At 42.0% G+C, this 16,469-nt stretch overlaps 2 protein-coding genes across 6 annotated transcripts; both read right to left on the bottom strand.

Annotated features, from left to right (window-relative positions):
• Positions 1-600: 600 nt before the first annotated feature.
• Positions 601-5,439, bottom strand: hebp2 (heme binding protein 2). The gene is made up of 5 exons (XM_074685190.1): positions 5,368-5,439; positions 4,977-5,080; positions 3,018-3,153; positions 2,244-2,424; positions 601-2,157 (listed from the first exon to the last, which is right to left on the bottom strand). Exons 1-5 carry the CDS (start codon positions 5,423-5,425, stop codon positions 1,974-1,976), a joined length of 663 nt encoding a protein of 220 aa, XP_074541291.1. The 5' UTR covers positions 5,426-5,439; the 3' UTR covers positions 601-1,973.
• A 1,007-nt stretch (positions 5,440-6,446) lies between these two features.
• On the bottom strand, positions 6,447-16,132 carry cmtr1 (cap methyltransferase 1). Of its 5 annotated transcripts, XM_074685698.1 has the most exons (25): positions 16,037-16,130; positions 15,690-15,940; positions 14,398-14,499; positions 14,084-14,235; positions 13,837-13,995; positions 13,660-13,752; positions 13,492-13,563; positions 13,211-13,305; positions 12,890-12,962; positions 12,614-12,812; positions 12,402-12,520; positions 12,219-12,315; positions 11,086-11,218; positions 10,825-11,004; positions 10,689-10,745; positions 10,552-10,609; positions 9,818-9,886; positions 9,590-9,721; positions 9,304-9,429; positions 9,000-9,091; positions 8,807-8,875; positions 8,067-8,114; positions 7,867-7,979; positions 7,668-7,776; positions 6,447-7,579 (listed from the first exon to the last, which is right to left on the bottom strand). In XM_074685698.1, the coding sequence occupies exons 3-25, from the start codon at positions 14,492-14,494 to the stop codon at positions 7,444-7,446; spliced, it is 2,478 nt and encodes an 825-aa protein (XP_074541799.1). In that variant the 5' UTR covers positions 14,495-14,499; positions 15,690-15,940; positions 16,037-16,130; the 3' UTR covers positions 6,447-7,443. The 5 variants fall into 5 exon arrangements, with proteins under 5 accessions (XP_074541799.1, XP_074541797.1, XP_074541798.1 ...); XM_074685696.1 differs by lacking the exon at positions 15,690-15,940 and having other exon boundaries at positions 16,037-16,132; XM_074685697.1 differs by lacking the exon at positions 15,690-15,940 and having other exon boundaries at positions 14,398-14,495; positions 16,037-16,127.
• Between the last annotated feature and the right edge of the window lie 337 nt (positions 16,133-16,469).

The following is a 16,469-nucleotide window of genomic DNA, read 5'->3' as shown; positions in this document are numbered from 1 at the left end:
AAAACTTTTTTTTTTGCCCCTGACTTTTAAAGAGTCTGTGAACACTCCTGACTTGATAAACTCACTTCTTAATCAGCTCCTCGTCCAGCAGCTCAACACGTGCTGGGTCAGGGTCTCCGCCCCGCTGTGGAGGAGTGTTACATTAATCTAAACAACATGTTTCCAACAATGAGGCTCGTTATAATTCCCTCTGTGCAGCCATGTTTCAGCTCAGCGAGCACAGCCAGGAGACCGATCGATGTGTGTGTATGCAGAGGATGAAATGATGTTTCTGCTGAGCGTCTGAACATGATATCCAGAACATTTCTGCCCAAAATAAAACCAGTGACTCAGCAGATGTGAACGTGACAGCGAGAGGAGAAGGTGAGGGAGGATGAAGGGCGGCGTGGACGGCGGGGAGGAGTTTGTCCAGCTGATAAAAGGTCACGAGCGTCAGAGTGTGGAGGACGCTCTGAACTGTGTCACGTACATCAGAAAAACTAATACAGAGAAGTTTGGTCCACTGTAAACAGGAAGTTCAGACGGAGGGATCTGATTGGACAAAAGGCATGGGCATTTTTTATTAATTTTTTTATTATTGAATGAGACATTTCACATTTCAAACATAGTTTAAAAATAAGTTTAATCTTCCAGGATTCACAGTGCAGCTTCTGGTACCATCCCTTCCACTTCATCACAAATAAAACATAATTTAAGAACACAAAGAGCTGTCAGTGTGATTTCATGTTTAAAACAGAGGTATACATGAGGAGCAGTCACATTCGTTAGCTTCTAGGTCACTGTTTGCAAACAGGTTAAACCCACTCAGTACAAACATGTTGATCGCTCTGAGCTCGAAGCTCTCAGGCTGTAAACGTTTGAGCTGGAAATGCAGTTTTTTAAGGCTGACACGAGGACGGAGCCAAGTTTTCAGGCCCAGATTTACTGTGACTCAGCCCCTCACCGTAACGAGTGTGACAGCGCTGACAGAAAGTGAGGACAGAGATCAGACGAGCAGAGATTTACCAACAGTTCGTCTGTCAGTCAGCCGGGCAGAGTCACCTTCACAGCACGCCGACTGTGACACGCTCTGCAGACGACCTGCACGCTCTGAGGGCCGAGTCACAATTTTCTGTTTCATTTCAAGGATAAAAAATCATTTCAGCCTTAAGATGTGAGGTGTTTTTAGTCACTGTTGTTTCTCTCGCCAAGGTAATTCCTCCAGTGTTTCAGTGTGAGCAGGCTGAACGTACAGACCTTCAGGTGTGTGAGGTCCAGGATGTTGATTTTAAACTCCTCTAAAAGCTATCAGATCAAAGGCAGCAGGTGTTTGACGGGTTTGTGCTCTTTAGACTAATTTCATGCTTAATTTGGCTTCAGCTGAACTTTAAAGCTCATTTTTTAACACCCTGAGGACTGATGGTATCTGCCCTTAGTGATCAAAGGAGCTCGCTCTGAACAGGAGGGAGAAAACAGGGACTAAAAACAGGCCTTGAGTCAGAGAAACGTCCTCGTCCTGCACTTTGAGAATCAGTGGATCAGTTTACTCCACAATGTGTGAAAACAAATGTAAAAATTAACAACGGATCACTCATAAAGAAAAACAAAAGAAGGCACTTGTGGTTTTTTGTTAAATCTGTAATAATAGAAATGTTTCCCATTAGTTTGGCGCCATCTGGTGGATGTTAGCTGCCACTGCAATTATCTTTCCTTCAGCTGTACCTGTCAGAGTAGTTTGGCCTCGTTCAGTGAGTTTACACTTCAGTAACTTTAGTGATAACAATAAAAACTTAAGACAAACAGAATAAAGTCATGTAAATGATGTTTGTTAGTGTTGCTTTCTAAACTATCGCTGCTTTAATTATACATTAAATGTTTTATTTTATTCCCTTTGGTTCCTGATAAGTGCTGCAGAACTCTCATAAATTATCATGTTTTTAAATTAAAGTGAATAAATTGTTTCTGTGTCAGTCTACGTTTGGCCTGTGCACCTCCTACTCCTGCTCCTTCCTGAGCACCCACACCTCGTTCCTGCGGTTGGTCAGTTTGAACGGACTGTCGTATCCACACACGTAGTACGGATGTTCCACGTACGGCGCCCCGTCCCTCTTCAGGCTCTCCAGGAGCTTCAGGAGCTCTTGGCGCTTCATGTTGTCGTTGGAGAATCCACCGTAGGTCCTGGACACAGGTCAGAGAGCACGTTCAGGATTCAGATTCAGGAAACTCAGAGAGTAAAAACAGCAGGTGTGAGGATCACACTCCACCTGACGTAGGCCGTGAACTCCTTCCTGGACTCGATGAAGACCTCGGCTTCGCCTGGCTCTGGTGGATTCTCCTGGTGCTCCTCTGGGACGAAGAAGGAGACGGTGAACTGAGACTCACATGCGGGGCCCGCTCCGGGCTCCACACGGCACGACACAGGAGCCGTCATCTCCACCTTCACCTCTGAGCAAACACAAACAAACTTTCAAAGAAGAAATCAAACAGAAACTGAGGAATAGATCTGACAGACAGCAAACTTATAACCATGATTAGTTTTTATAAGATGTACAGATCCTAACTCCTCCAAACAAACCTTCCTGAGGTTCAGTGATCATACGGTGACAGATGGAGGACATAAACTATAATCTACAGCAGATGCAGATGTTAAAACACCAGGTTTTAACATCACACACTCCACACACTGCAGACCTTAGCAGTCAACAGCACAAACAATACGACGCCCCATAAATAACGCTGCTGTGAACTGCTGAGTAAGACTAAGACAGTGTCGCTGTAACAAACTGCTGAGTCAGACATAAAGTGCTCCTGCTCCTGCATATATTCATCAAATTTCCCATGTTCACACAGAAACCATCCATAATTTCATCCTCCACATTATGCACCACATTAACTCATCAGGTTATACACTTCTCTGCAAAATCAAAGCCAAAAAAACAGGTTGGAGTTAATCTGATTTTACAGACTTTCCTTTCTCAGCAGAAAAAAGACAAAGAAACTTTTTCAGTAAGAAATTGGGATTGTTTGTTAGCACTCACTGGCTTTATTGTTGCCTTGGATGTAGCTGAAGAGTCTACGGAAACCTTTGCTCAGGGCCGCGTCCAGCTCCATCCCGCTCAGGGTGGTGCTGACCCATTTGGTGGCGTGGTAGGTGCGGACCTCGTAGTCCTGTCCCTGAAGAACACACACAAACTCACTCTGAATACAGATCAGTACGAAGTTTGACACCACTAAACCACACACACAATACACCTTATCATTGAGGTTTTTAGATTACACAATTTAATTTTGATTTGTTAAAACAAATAAAACCATAACATCAACATGACAGCAGTCACAAACTGTAAAAACAGGAATCTAAGCATGGACTTTTGTTTTATTTTTGGCACAACTGCCTGGTGGGACTTACTTTGAGACCAAGTCCTTAAAGAAAATGTCTTATTTTAAATTACGAAAAGACAAAATGATGCATGAACTGGTCAGGAGTAAAAGAGAAAATCTACCAGTCAGTTAATAAAGAAATACTTGTTTAGGTTTTTTTTATTATTAAAATATTGTTTTTATTTCAAGAAACCTGACAAGTCATTTTTCTTTATTCCACTGACAGAATTTTTAGACTTTACAAGCAATTTGTCAAGAAGCAGGGAATATTTTTTTCTTTTAATATCTTAAATTAAAACTTTATTCTAGATTTGTCTTGTGAATGTGGCTCATACTGAGTCTAAAAAACTTTGGTAACACTTTACTTTACAGGTCCGCAAATTTTATCACACTTAGGTAATAATTAGACAAAGTTTTTTTCTCATTTATTTAGAATTAGCACATAACCTCTTTAAAATAATATCAAACAGAAGTTAGCTTCATTGTTTCCTCTGATAATTACCTTTGAAATGTTCGGTGAATAATTTAATTCCCCAATAAGAAATTGATAGTTGGCTATTTGTTATTTAATTTCACCAACTTCTTTAGTTCCCAGTTTGTTGATCTGCAAAATGATCTCTTTTATGATTAGACTGATAATGTTTGACATGATACAACTGAAGGCTTCAGATGTGATATTCACCCAGAGAGGGGTTGGAAATTTGCCTTACCTGACTGTGATAGACACTGAGTACAGGCGCACTGCAAAATACAATCTGGACCTAAGTTATGAGCTCATTTTCACCAAATCCTCATGAAATTTTGGGGGGATAATTTCAAAGAAATAAGACAAAACTTTGTCTCATTATTACCTAAGTGAGATGAAATTTGCGGACCTCTAAAGTAAAGTGTTACCAAAACTTTTTTAACACTTGCATAGATTTGGATTTTTTTTGTGTGTGTGAATTTTCACAATTGCTGAACTGGAACAATTTTTCAATTTGAATGTGTATTGTGTTGCAGCCATTTTTATTTATGCACACTTTATATTTATTTGTGTTCACTTAAACATGGGTGGAGTCTTGGACGGTGTTATAGGTGTGCTCACCAGGCGAGAGGGCGTGTTTTTTTTTTGACTGGAAGAGCACACAGTTCTTTGACCGTGGCGAACGGCTTCATTTGTATTTTTGATTTATTATAAGAATAAAACTGCAAATTCAAGAAGGCGTCAATGTGAGTTCACGCGTCTGACTAACCAAACCCAGTCAACAATTCACCGGTTGACTTTGATAAGCAACAGTCAACACATATGGTTTTATTATCCCTCCGTTTGTTATCTGTAAATTATTTTTATTGCATTTATTGCATAAAATATTTCTTCAGAATAAAATCTTAATTAAAGCACATCTGTTGTTTTTGATTTACAATGATACTGACCATCAACTGACTTAAAAACCTAAGAACAAAAAAAATCTCCTATTATAAAACTGTAATTAAAACATTTAATAACCCAGCTACAGAATAATGTGATAAAGGGTTAATTTTTCTAAGCCAGTGCTGCCTCTAACATCTGTTTACCTGTGTGGCACAGGTCAGACCTGGTCAAGGTTGAAGCTTTGTACAGGATCAATATTTACCTGTTTGTCCGCCGCGGTGTGTTTGGGGTTCTGCAGTCCGGTGGAGAACAGAGTTTGTCCCACAGCTTTGAACATGACGGATCCGGAGGTGGAGGACAGTGGATCTGTGAACCATCAGCACACAGACGGTTAACAGCTCACACAGTTCATGGTTTCAGTTAAACAATGTTAAACCTCCTGCTGTTTTATAACCTGTTACATCAGGTCACATGAGAGCGGTCAAACCTGTCTCTGCGTTTTCAACAACTCATTAAATACACGCGAATTAAGTCAGCGATAAATAATAGTTTGAGTTATTTTTCCTCCAAACATTAAAAACATTTAAAAACAACATTTTCATCTTTTAGGGTTTGATAAAATAAAAAAGAAGCGTTAAATAAGACGTTTTTACCTTTAAAACGGGCGCGTTTGGTCCCTGCTGTCAAGAAGAGTAGAGCGTTTGTTTTCATTACATCGCTTCCGGTAACTTACAAACGGAATCTGATTGGCTGAGCGACTGCACTTTCAAAATAAGAACACCAATCAAGATATCGTACTTTTTCTTTACTCTAGCTTCATTTCTGCCATGTTTCTTGACATAAAAGATTTACCTTAATGATATGCTAAACTACATGTGTGTCAATAAGTTGATTCGCTGTATTTTAAATGTTAAAAGTCTTTATCGTGATTTTATTTTGAAGGAGCGTCAGTAAACAGGCGGTGGAGAGAGGCTGCACCAGCTACTAACAGACTTCTATTGTTACTGTCACACAAACCATGATCCAAACAACTTATCTTTACTTTCCCCATATTCTCTGTATGGAAATTAGTTTTCTTCTTTTTTTGACACAAGGTAGAAAACTGAAAATCCTTTTTTATCTGCACTTCTCTTTTGATTCAATTTATCATTTTTAATGTTTTATAGTATAATTTATTGCAATGATTTTATTTTATTTTATTTTAGCTGTAAAGCACTTTGGATTGTCTTGTGTATGAATTGTGCTCACACATGGAAACACATGAAATCCTGTTTTTTTTAATCCCAGAATAAGCAAAAATATATTATTTAAACAGATAAGGCGAGCGGTGAAGAGTACCGAGAAGAAAAAATCCTGACTTTAGAGAAATTTTGGTAGAAAGTCAGTGATGAAACTGTGACTTTGAACTCACAGCCCATCCAGATACTGTTGGGAACTTTGGGGACATCAGAGCAGGGGCTGACACTGAGAAACTGTCTTCAGGTCCGTGGCAAAGATGTTCAGTTTATACATCTGACAGTCTAAATAAACCAAGATGAACTGCTTCGATTGAAAATAATACTCACATAGAATCAGCAGAGAGATGAGGAAACACTTTGTCCATAAAGATCTACACAAACTGAAGATTTTTTATACTACACAATATTTTTAACCTCTGAAGCTCCAGGTCAGGGCTCTTACTGAATTATAAATCAAGCTCCATCAGACTCTGGAAACATTTCTTTGAAGGGCTTCTCCCTTTATTTCCTACATCATCATTATTTACATCAGAGGGGTTCAAACCGAACGTTACAAGAAAGAGTTTGCAGTGTTGCAGAAACAAACCATCCATATGATATGAGGCACAATCACAGAGAACGAACCCAACGAACCAGAGTCCAACAGGAACCTTTAAATCTTATTCACACACACGCATACACACAGGAACATGGTGTAATGGGCTTTTTATACACGTTGCTACATCTGTGACGGTTTAAAAGCTGAAGTGGAGATGAGGAAAAGCTCTACAGATGATTAAAATGTTTGTTTCGGTTCATCCTAAGGGACAGTCTGCAGCTTTCAGAGTGTGTGTGTGTGTGTGTGTGTGTGTGTGTGTGTGTGTGTGTGTGTGTGTGTGTGTGTGTGTGTGTGTGTGTGTAAACAGATATCTGTGGAGTATACGGAGCAGGTGCAGAGTGAGCCGAGCAGGTTTCACACACAGGGATGCAGAGTTAAACACTGTTTTGAAAAACGAGACGAACTACAGGAGCATTTCTGAAACATGAACTCTCACACACACACACACACACACACACACACACACACACACACACACACACACACACACAAAAAGGCAAAGTATGAAGTCAAAGTGTAAAAATTTCCTCCACGGGGACATGCAGTCTGATCCAGACCAACAGCAGACGACATGAGGTGAACCTTCCTGATTAACGCTCTCAGTGGACAGGGACAGTCACCTGTTAGCTCACCTGAGCACAGAGCTACTAATACAACCTGAACCATCTTCTTTAGTGGAGTATTTCAGAGGGAAACAGCCTTAGATCAGTTTACTGGTTTGTGTTTAACTAGAAATAAAAAGGGATTTATCAAACGTGACTTGGGGGCTGGCTGACCAATCAGAAACCAGGTAAGGCGCTGTGAGATAAACTCCCGTGGCTCTGTTTCCTCCTTCATCAGTTAGTGCATTCAGTCTTCAGGGGGTTTCTGGAGCAGCGCTGGGTCTCAGCCTTTCAGGGTTGGTAATTCTGGTGCACGAAGGACAAAACATCATCTTTGGACAGTTTCTCTGGATCCACTCGAGTCTGTGAGTCGTGAACGATGACGCCCTCCACCCAGGCCCAGAAGAGTCGCTCTGAGTGGCAGACGCTGAGGACGGAGGAGCAGACACATCGTTCAACAGACCATATCTCTGTTTCCTGTGAGTGAATATGAACCAGTCTGAAACAGGACTCACTGAAAGGGGGCAGCAGAGCTCGGTGGCATCTCATACGTCGACTCCTTGGTCGTCTTGTTGTAGAAGAACTTCATCTTGGAGTTTTTACTGTACGCCATCGTCCACGGCTCTGAAAGTTGGATAAAAAGGAACAAAAGTCAAAAACTTCACAGTGACTCAAACATTAAACTGAAACTCTTCCACAGACACAGCTTCATACCGTTGACTGTCTTGATGATGTAAAGACCCGTGGGGAGGAAGTGTCTGTCGTCTCTGCCGGTGTAAGACAGACGAGGGACTCCTCCTGAACTCTTCGTCACCTTCATCTCTAGTCTGCACCACCACAGGGAAGAGAGGGCTCAAATCGTTAACGTGTGTCACGTGTTACTGAACATGTTTACAGCTCTCATCACGTCTTACCTGACAAAGATTTTCTCCATTTCCTCCAGTCTGTAAACTTCTTTCACTCTGAGGAAATAACATAGAAACACATTTTAGACTCACTACAGACCAGGAACTTTCTGACCAGGAACTAGGTCCTAATACCACCAGGAACCAGGCTCCCCATGCTAACAAGTGAACTCTGTGGTGTCAGCCTCCATCTCTATGTACTGCCATCTACTGGTGGAGCAGTGTAGTGCATTTCCTTTCACTGCTCCTCACTGGCCTGCTTTGAATGATTGTAAGAAGACTACAATGAGCAACAGTAAACATTTATTTCTTATTTAAGTTCCTGGAACTAAAATTTCCCAGTACTTCATGTCACAAAGCACGAATACACTGAAAATTAGAAGATTTCTTAATTATTTCCCAAAAAAATCACCAACTCCTTTAACAAAACGTCTGGAGATTGAATCTTAGTTTTCTACCTGGTTGTTCAGCTGCTCATTTATAAGTTTTAAAAACATTAAATCAAAATAGTGACGTTAATATCCTAAAATTTCGCTCTTGAACGCAGCTTGAGCTCAAAGTTACTTCACCAATGTTTGTCTGAACCAAAGGAGACGTAGTGAAAGAATTTCTTTTCAGTTCAACCACAAAGTAAAAGATATATCTAGTCAGCTTGTCCAGACTCTTTCTAATGTTTTTGGTGAAGTAAGATTTCTGTAAAAAAGCCTAAAAGCAGCTTTCATCAACAGGTCACTTTCTCTGAACATCACCTGATGGGGTTCATGTCTGGTCTGCTGGGTTTGGCCACGGCCTTCACAAACTTCTCAGCCATGTAGATCCTGGACCAGCAGTGGACACGATGAGTGAACAAAGGAAAAGGAGGTTAGTGTGATCACAGGAATGTTAGTTTGTATTTTTCTTTTACTAAATGTTAATATCAAGTCTGAGCTGACTCTGCTCTACCTTTGGTTGAAGTGTTTATCTCTCACATCGGTGCCGTTGAGGATCAGAGCATCCATCACGTGAACTGCATTGATCCTGCGCTGAGCTTTGCCCTGAGGACCAAAGACCGCATCAACACACGTGAAACCAAAAACAGCAGCAAACAGACGCTGAGCTCAGGCTCATTTCTACCAAACACTGGACCCTGTTTTATCCTGAAAGGCTCAAACGAAGGATGAGAATAAACGTTTTTATTTGAACATTTCCAGAAGCAGAGCTGAGTTCACAGAGGTCAGACGTCCGTCCGTGCAGCTCTTCCTCTCACCTCGCCCTTCAGCTCCTGGACGATCTCCACGCTCAGCAGTGTGTCTCTGGGCAGCTCCAGCTTAAAACTCTCCAGTTTCCTCCAGCGCAGAGGCATCTTCCCATCCCACGTGTAGATCTGAGACTTCTGCAGGAGCCAAGAGGAGATTCAAACACGGTCTCTTATAACAAAAACACATTCAAAGCAGCAGAATTTGAAGAAACACTAAATACAAACTGGGAGTTTCCAACAAGTCAAGACACAATTTCCAGACCTGTGTTTTGATTGTGTGCCTCTGCAGACTCACCCCAAGCGCTAAGAGGAAAATCTGCTCTCCTCCACCCACAATGCACCTGTGGTCCAGGATGTGACGCAGCTTATCCAGTGTGCTGGAGTTGAGAAGCGTGATCTTAGACTGGAAGGACTCCACGTCTGGATTCTGAGGCGCAACAGAAGTGAGAAGATGCAGAAAGTCACCAGGGTCACCAGAGCATCTCTGTTTCATACTTTAATTTCTCTGAGGGAAACAACCGACCTTTAGCAGCTCGTAGAATTTAGACTTTGGGTCTGAGGAGGCTGGAGTCACTCTGGCCTTGTCTGGGACCTGGAGATGAAATAAAATGTGTTTTGAGGAGTTTTCACAGTAAATGAATCAAAGTCTGTTTGGGTTTTTCTTACATCATTATCTTATTTCATTTTATTGTATTTAATCTAATTCAATTTTGTCTTATTTTATTTTATTTATTTATTTATTTTTACTTTTTATTCATTTTCCCTACCAAAATTACACTTTAATTTCTCAGTTTTCAGTATCCTTGTTAATAACCACAAACTTGGATATATGTCTGCACAGAAACATATTTGGTTTGGACTTGTTTGCACTCTTTCATTCTTTCATTTTGTGTGGGAAGGGGCTTAGACATGCAAGAAAGTGTAAATGCATATTTTTTTTATTATGTTACTACCCCTGACTTTTTAATTTTTGAAACAAAATTTGCTTTATTTATCTACTTTATATCATTTTTCTTTTAAATTGCTTTCAAAAAAAGTTTTTTTATTATTATTTCTACCACATTGTATAACAATGGTCTGAAAATAACATGTCATACTTGTTTTTACTGTTTTTCCTTATTTCTGAAAAATGAATGTAACTTTGTCGAGCTGCAAAACATATTTTAATTTTGTGTTGAATAAAAACTTAAATATTAAAAAAAAAAAAAAAAAAAGTCTGTTTGGACTCTGAGCGCGTGCAGCTGATCTTGAACTCACCCCCCAGAGTTTCAGACACTCCTTCCTGATGTCTGCCTGCCTGGGCTCAGAGAGCGTCCTGAGAAACAACAGCAGAGTTAAATCACAGAGTCTCCACCGAACAGAGCACAGATACCTGCAGGAGACAGATCACTCACGGGTCGATGACGAAGGCGTGAATCTTGGCCAGAGCCTTGATCTGGACGGCGCAGAGGCTGCAGAGAGAGGTCACATGATCTCTATGAGTCACTCAGCATCAGAGACAGAGTCAGGTTTCTGTGCTGGTTTCTCTACCTCTCATTGGAGTTGACCATGAACTGGTAGAAGTCCGTGTCCTCCTTGATGATGCTGAGGGGGACGACCTCTGTGACGTCAGAGTCCGTGTTCCTGAGCTGGTTCAGCTTCAGGTTGACCCTAAACATGTACTCTCTGACGGCGTCTGACCCGGGCTTCAGGCCGCGGCACACGATGTACCTGCAGGGAGAGGTCAACAGAGGTCAGAGTGGTCTCTGCCAATCATAGACGGATGGATGGCGTCCGTGGAGACCGTCCTACCTCTCAGAGTTAGCCGGCCTGCTGGTGACGGGTTTGAAGAGAGAGATCCTGTCGAAGCAGAGGTAGAGCAGGTAGACCAGGCCCACGCTGAAGGGGGTGAAGAGGTCAAAGGTCTTACAGACAAAGTGACCACCTGGAGGAGACAGGAAGGATGCAGAGCTGAGCAAAAGTTTAGTTAAAGCTGCAAATTAAAGCTGCGAGCAGCGTTAGTCAATCCTCATGCCTGTTTCACCTCCACTGTCAAGGTTTCATCCCTTTAAACATTCAAGTGTGTTAAACATTCCATTTTCCCGCCTTCAGTGAGTCACATGACCAGCTGCACGGAACTCTCAATCATTGTGACATCATCACCAACTGCTGCCCTCTCAGGGGTGAAACTGACTCAAGTTCTACAAACGTCTCCTCATAGATGCCACAATTTTGACCAAATCTCTCTAAAAATCAAATATTCTTAAGGTAAATTTTGTCAGGAATCCATCCATGTCGTTTTTAAAGCTGTACCACTTTGACTTTTTTGTGTAGAGGCCTAACTGCTGCAGCTTGTGTGGAGCTGGATCCTCCTCTCCCGTTCATTCTAATTGGGGGAGCTGAAAGGGCTTCTTTGGGGTTCACCGACTTTGAGGGCTTGTCATTCAAAAACTGTTTGGGCAACAACTAATTCCTACATAGCTTTTGTAAAGCAGGATCCACTCTGTCATCTGAGTGGATTTCAAGCCGATAACATTTTAGGCCTAGGAGGAGATTGTTTTTGTTTAAGGCCCAAAAAGTTGCCAAATTTTATTTTGAAAGGCAAATTTCTGGCTTCCTGTTTGTGATAGGTCAGGGGTGTCAGTGAATAAGTTGTACATCTCATTGAGAAGAACATTTTGACATTGGTTTGATCTCTCTATGACACTGAGATGCTTTAGTGTTCCTAGGTGGCGCTAGAGAGCACATTTTGATATGTTGGGGGTCAATTTTTATATTGAATCAAATTTTTTTGGTTGCCAATTTTGTGAGTTTTTGAGCTCATTTAGGGGAGCTCATTTAGGGGACTAGGGCTCAAAGACCAGACGGAGCCCTAGTGGACCCTAACTTCCCTCAACCCCAGGTGAATCCAGACCGAAGAGAAATGATCCCACTGAAACACACACCTGTCCTGAGAGTGGAGAGGGCTGTGAGGAACTGACAGAGGAGCAGCTGTTTGCTCAGGATCTCCTGGATGTTCTCCTGTCCTTCCACAGAGAAACCCTGCAGGAGAGAGTCGTCAAACACTGAGGATCAAGGAGCAGAAAAACATGATGGTTCATGGACTGTGATATCTGAAAGAGTCTAACCCCGTCCGCCATGAGGAAGTGCAGTCCCCTCTTCTCTGTACTCTCCAGGACAAAGTTCCTGAAAGCAGTCATGTTTTCTGGCCGGGTGATGTCTCCGTCCCCGTCCACGCCTCCCTCCCCTGGGACACACACAGGTCAGGTTTTCAGGGGATCATTAATCATCTGAGTTTCTGTCCTCCCCCTGAAAGCTGCGTGCAGGTTTGTGTGCGTACCATAATACGGCTCAAACAGCTCGCTTGGCGCCGCATAAAAATCCTCCAGTTTGAAGTCGCAGGGTCCTTTTAGCGTCATGCCAAAGCCCTTCGCGTGCCAGCGCCTCCTCCACAGGATGTACTCTGAAAAGCCTCCAGGCCCTGCGCAGACGTCACCAAAGTAGAGAAGCTCGCCGTCACGATCCCTCGTCAGAGGTTTCTGCGTGATGAGAGTTTGTCTTTAGCTCTGAGTGTTTTTATGGGCCTGAGCAGCACGAATCAGAGAAACAAACTCACCCCGTGAGAATCCTTTGGGTTGGTGAACATGCCGTCGAAGCAGTGGTCGATGTTCGCCATTTTCATAGCTGCTCTGAAAACAGGGAACGAAAACAATGCTTCAATCATCCGAGGAGGATTTTTCCTTTTACATTACTCAAACAGAAACAGTTCCCAGACAAATATATCACTTAAACAATATTTACTTCAATAAACAGAAGACAAGGCAGTTATTTTCTTAGATGTGTAGCTGCAGTCAGGGTCAATAAAACCTCAACATTAAATGTATCGATATCGTCCTCACAGTAATCTGAGGACTCAGTTTTTATCGCACACACTGACCTGTTGAGGAAGATCCCTCCTCTGATGGTCTCATAGGGGTTGGATCGTGTCCGCGCTCTCCTCATCTCCTCACTCTCCAGGTTATCAAACACCGTCTGATCACCAAACAGACACAGCAGTTACACAAGTCAACAGAGTGAACTCACAACTTCACTTCCTCGCTACTTCCACCTCTGTTTACTGAACAACAAACTCATCTTCCTCATGTTTTAGAATACTAATCATCATATTTTACTTTTATGTGCAGTACACTGAAGGGGTTTCAAAGAGTTTTAACTCACCTTGCATCTCAGTAAAGTGTGCAGGAGGTCTTCAGAACAAAACTCTGTCTCATCCTCGATCTTCAGTTTTCTCTGTTCAGGTCAAAAACATTCATCATTGAACAAACGATAAAAACTCATCATAACTGTGTCGTATGTTCTCAAAGTGAGCGTCTGAGGCTTATTTACTCTTCCTAGAGTCATCCAGTCCTTCAGCTCCTCTGCATCTGGGTTTTCTGTGGTGCATTCTGGGAACCAGTCCACCTTCTCTATGGCACTGGGCTGGAAACACAACAACAGGAAAAGAAATTAAAGTGACAGATGCATGTCAAAATGAAAGGTGAAGCGCCTGTTTTTGCTTTTTACCTCTGGTTCATCGCGCCAGTCCACGTTCAGCTCCCCTTGGAAACCCTGCAGAGTGAGACCAAGACCTCTCCTCCCTCGCTGAGTCGAAGCCTCCACGATCTCTTTGCGTCCCTGACCAAACTTACCCAGACCTTCACCCTCACGGAAACCCATCTTGGCCTGATGGCGGAGAGAGGAAGATGGAGTTAGGGTGAGACAGTGGGAGGATCCTCCTCAGCTCAGTCACCTGATGGTGTTTACACCTCACCATGAGTTTCTGTGACACACTGTTGTACATGGAGAAGTTAGAGGAGGTCTGTGTGCCGTCAGTGTCTTGGTCTTCGAAGGAGGATATGGAGGGCATGGAGAATCCCGGCCGGTGATCGTCCTGGTCGCTGAAGGAATCATTTTGGCTCGAGTCTGTCAGAATACAGATAAAGACACAGTGGTGTTTATCCTCCACACAGAAACAGAGACACAGGAGCAGCACTCACAGGGTAATCAAGATGATTATCATATATGTGATCACGGTTTAGAGTTAATATCTATTGAGCAGCAGTGTTCAGGGGAAAAATAATCTACCTTGTCTGGATAACTGTGACTCTTCATCTGAGCTGCTGTCCTCGCGATGTCTCTTTGTCCCATGCTGTGAAGCTGGGACCTCACTTCTTCTCTTCATCCTGGCTGAAACAGAGCAGAGGATGATGAGGATGAAATGAAAAGACAAAAACAGGGAGAAGTGATGACGCTAAGACTATTACACCGTCGACTGATTCATGAATGAAGTACGTGGAAACTTTCTCGTCGGAGCAGCTCATTGATGTGCTGTTTAACCTGTTTTGAATGAGCACATCCTTAATTAAATGAGTGAGACCGGCACTGCAGCTTTACCAGTTTACCTGCCAGCTACAAGGTAAAGAATGTACGCGTGCTAACCTACATATATAACAAGAAAATATCATTGCTGAAGCAAAGCGATAGAGCAGAGAGCTATTCGACTGAGACAACAGGTCAATAACCTGCTAATCTGTTAGTTTCTGTGTCAAATCAAAATGTGAGGTACAATCTACAGAAGCCCTGAATATTTTTTAGAGCTGAAACGATTCCTCGAATGATTCGAGGTACTCGATTACAAAAAGTACTCGAGTAATTTTCTCCACCTCGAGGAATCGTTTAATTTTTAAAAAGATCAAAGAGTGGTATTTCAAATAGAGCTGAGGCCATATTAAGAGAGTTTTCACACCACTTCTGCTGTATCAGAAAATTATATTTCATAAAGAGAAAAATTTCATTTGACAAATAACTGCTCTTTAACTAACCAAAAATGTATTTTACCCGATTACTCGATTAATCGATGGGATTTTCAGTAGAATACTCGAATACTAAATATATATAATATTTTTGCATATTATCTTCATGTGGATTTAAGTTTGAGTGATTGTGACTTTTACATAATCCCCAATCAAACACAGAAACAGGTTTAACTGCGCATGTGGTGAATGTAATAGCAGCAGGTTACATCATTGGTAACACAGACAACAGTTTGTTTTCAGACAGACAGAAATCAATCAATCATGACAAATTGACTGGTTATGACGGGAAAGTCACATATTCAGGGGTCGTTTCTGTAAACCCTGGATTACTGAGCGATGAGTGGCTGTGATATAAAAAGCAACACAGCCGTCAACAAGTCTGGACATGAAGACCACCCGTTTACATGGGACACCTGGTCCGTACCCTTCATACAGAGACGTTAACTGTGTCTGGTTACTGTCACATACCTCACAGACAGAGACTTAACTCCCAGACTTTGCAAAAAGTCATGAAACAGTGAATTTATCTAGAACCAAACTGCATCAGAGACGAGCTGTTACCTTTGTGTTTCTGATGTAGTTAGCAACCCCAGAGCTAGCACAGTGAGACAGGGTCAGCCCATGCCACACTCCGTGGGACAGTTTCCCAGGAAAACAAAACTAAACTGAGCAGGCTCGCCTGGTCAGAGTCAGTGTGGGTGTTTTCTGTTTTCTGTGAGACGGGATCTGCGCAGCTGTAGCAGCTTTAGCGGTTAGCTCGCTAAGTTAGCCGGCTAGATTTTTAGCAGCTCAGAGTAAAACGCTGCACTCTTCTGAGATGAAACAGACACGACTAAGCGTTAATCACACACACACATGAAGGTGTCTTAGCTGGTAGGAGTTAGCATGGAATACTGTGAGATACACACGCTGTTTCTGAAGTTTACATTAGCCCGCGTCCAGTTCCCACCACAGATCCCAGGCGTCCTTCGTTCTCTGACGGTATGACGTCATGACGCAAGAGAGGGAAAGTCTGTCTTTCCAAGTGCCTGTTGGATTTTAGGTTTTATCTAACTCCTCACTCAGTGACATATTATTCACAGGTAGACTGAAAAGGAATGATCAACTGAAAAAATAAGTACATAACCAATTCTCCATATAAATTAATTAGTTCATTTATTTATCATATCATTTACTTTTTTGTATTTTTTCCACAAAATTCCCCATCCAGCATGTCTCTTCACATAAAGATACCTAAAATATCAAGACTTGCCCATGTTGTTTAAAATATTCATAATAATTAAAAAATATATAATAATAAAAATGGCACACATTTATTACAATTATAATTAACTTTGCAGT

Source organism: Halichoeres trimaculatus, unplaced genomic scaffold (genome assembly GCF_033239565.1).
Source record: "Halichoeres trimaculatus isolate MK-OKI-2021-1 unplaced genomic scaffold, fHalTri1.1 fHalTri1_scaffold_13, whole genome shotgun sequence".
NCBI lineage: Eukaryota > Metazoa > Chordata > Actinopteri > Labriformes > Labridae > Halichoeres > Halichoeres trimaculatus.
This window is presented reverse-complemented; position numbering and strand designations above follow the sequence as displayed.

Coding starts and splice junctions, on each gene's coding strand:
- cmtr1 (XM_074685695.1), bottom strand. Junction 9,430..9,589: donor TTTTCCTCTTAGCGCTTGGG/GTGAGTCTGCAG, acceptor TGGCTCCTGCAG/AAGTCTCAGATCTACACGTG. Junction 8,876..8,999: donor GATAAACACTTCAACCAAAG/GTAGAGCAGAGT, acceptor CTGCTGGTCCAG/GATCTACATGGCTGAGAAGT.
- hebp2 (XM_074685190.1), bottom strand. CDS start 5,425: ATGAAAACAAACGCTCTACTCTTCTTGACAGCAGGGACCAAACGCGCC. Junction 2,425..3,017: donor CCAAGGCAACAATAAAGCCA/GTGAGTGCTAAC, acceptor GTGTTTGCTCAG/AGGTGAAGGTGGAGATGACG. Junction 2,158..2,243: donor GAGTTCACGGCCTACGTCAG/GTGGAGTGTGAT, acceptor ACCTGTGTCCAG/GACCTACGGTGGATTCTCCA.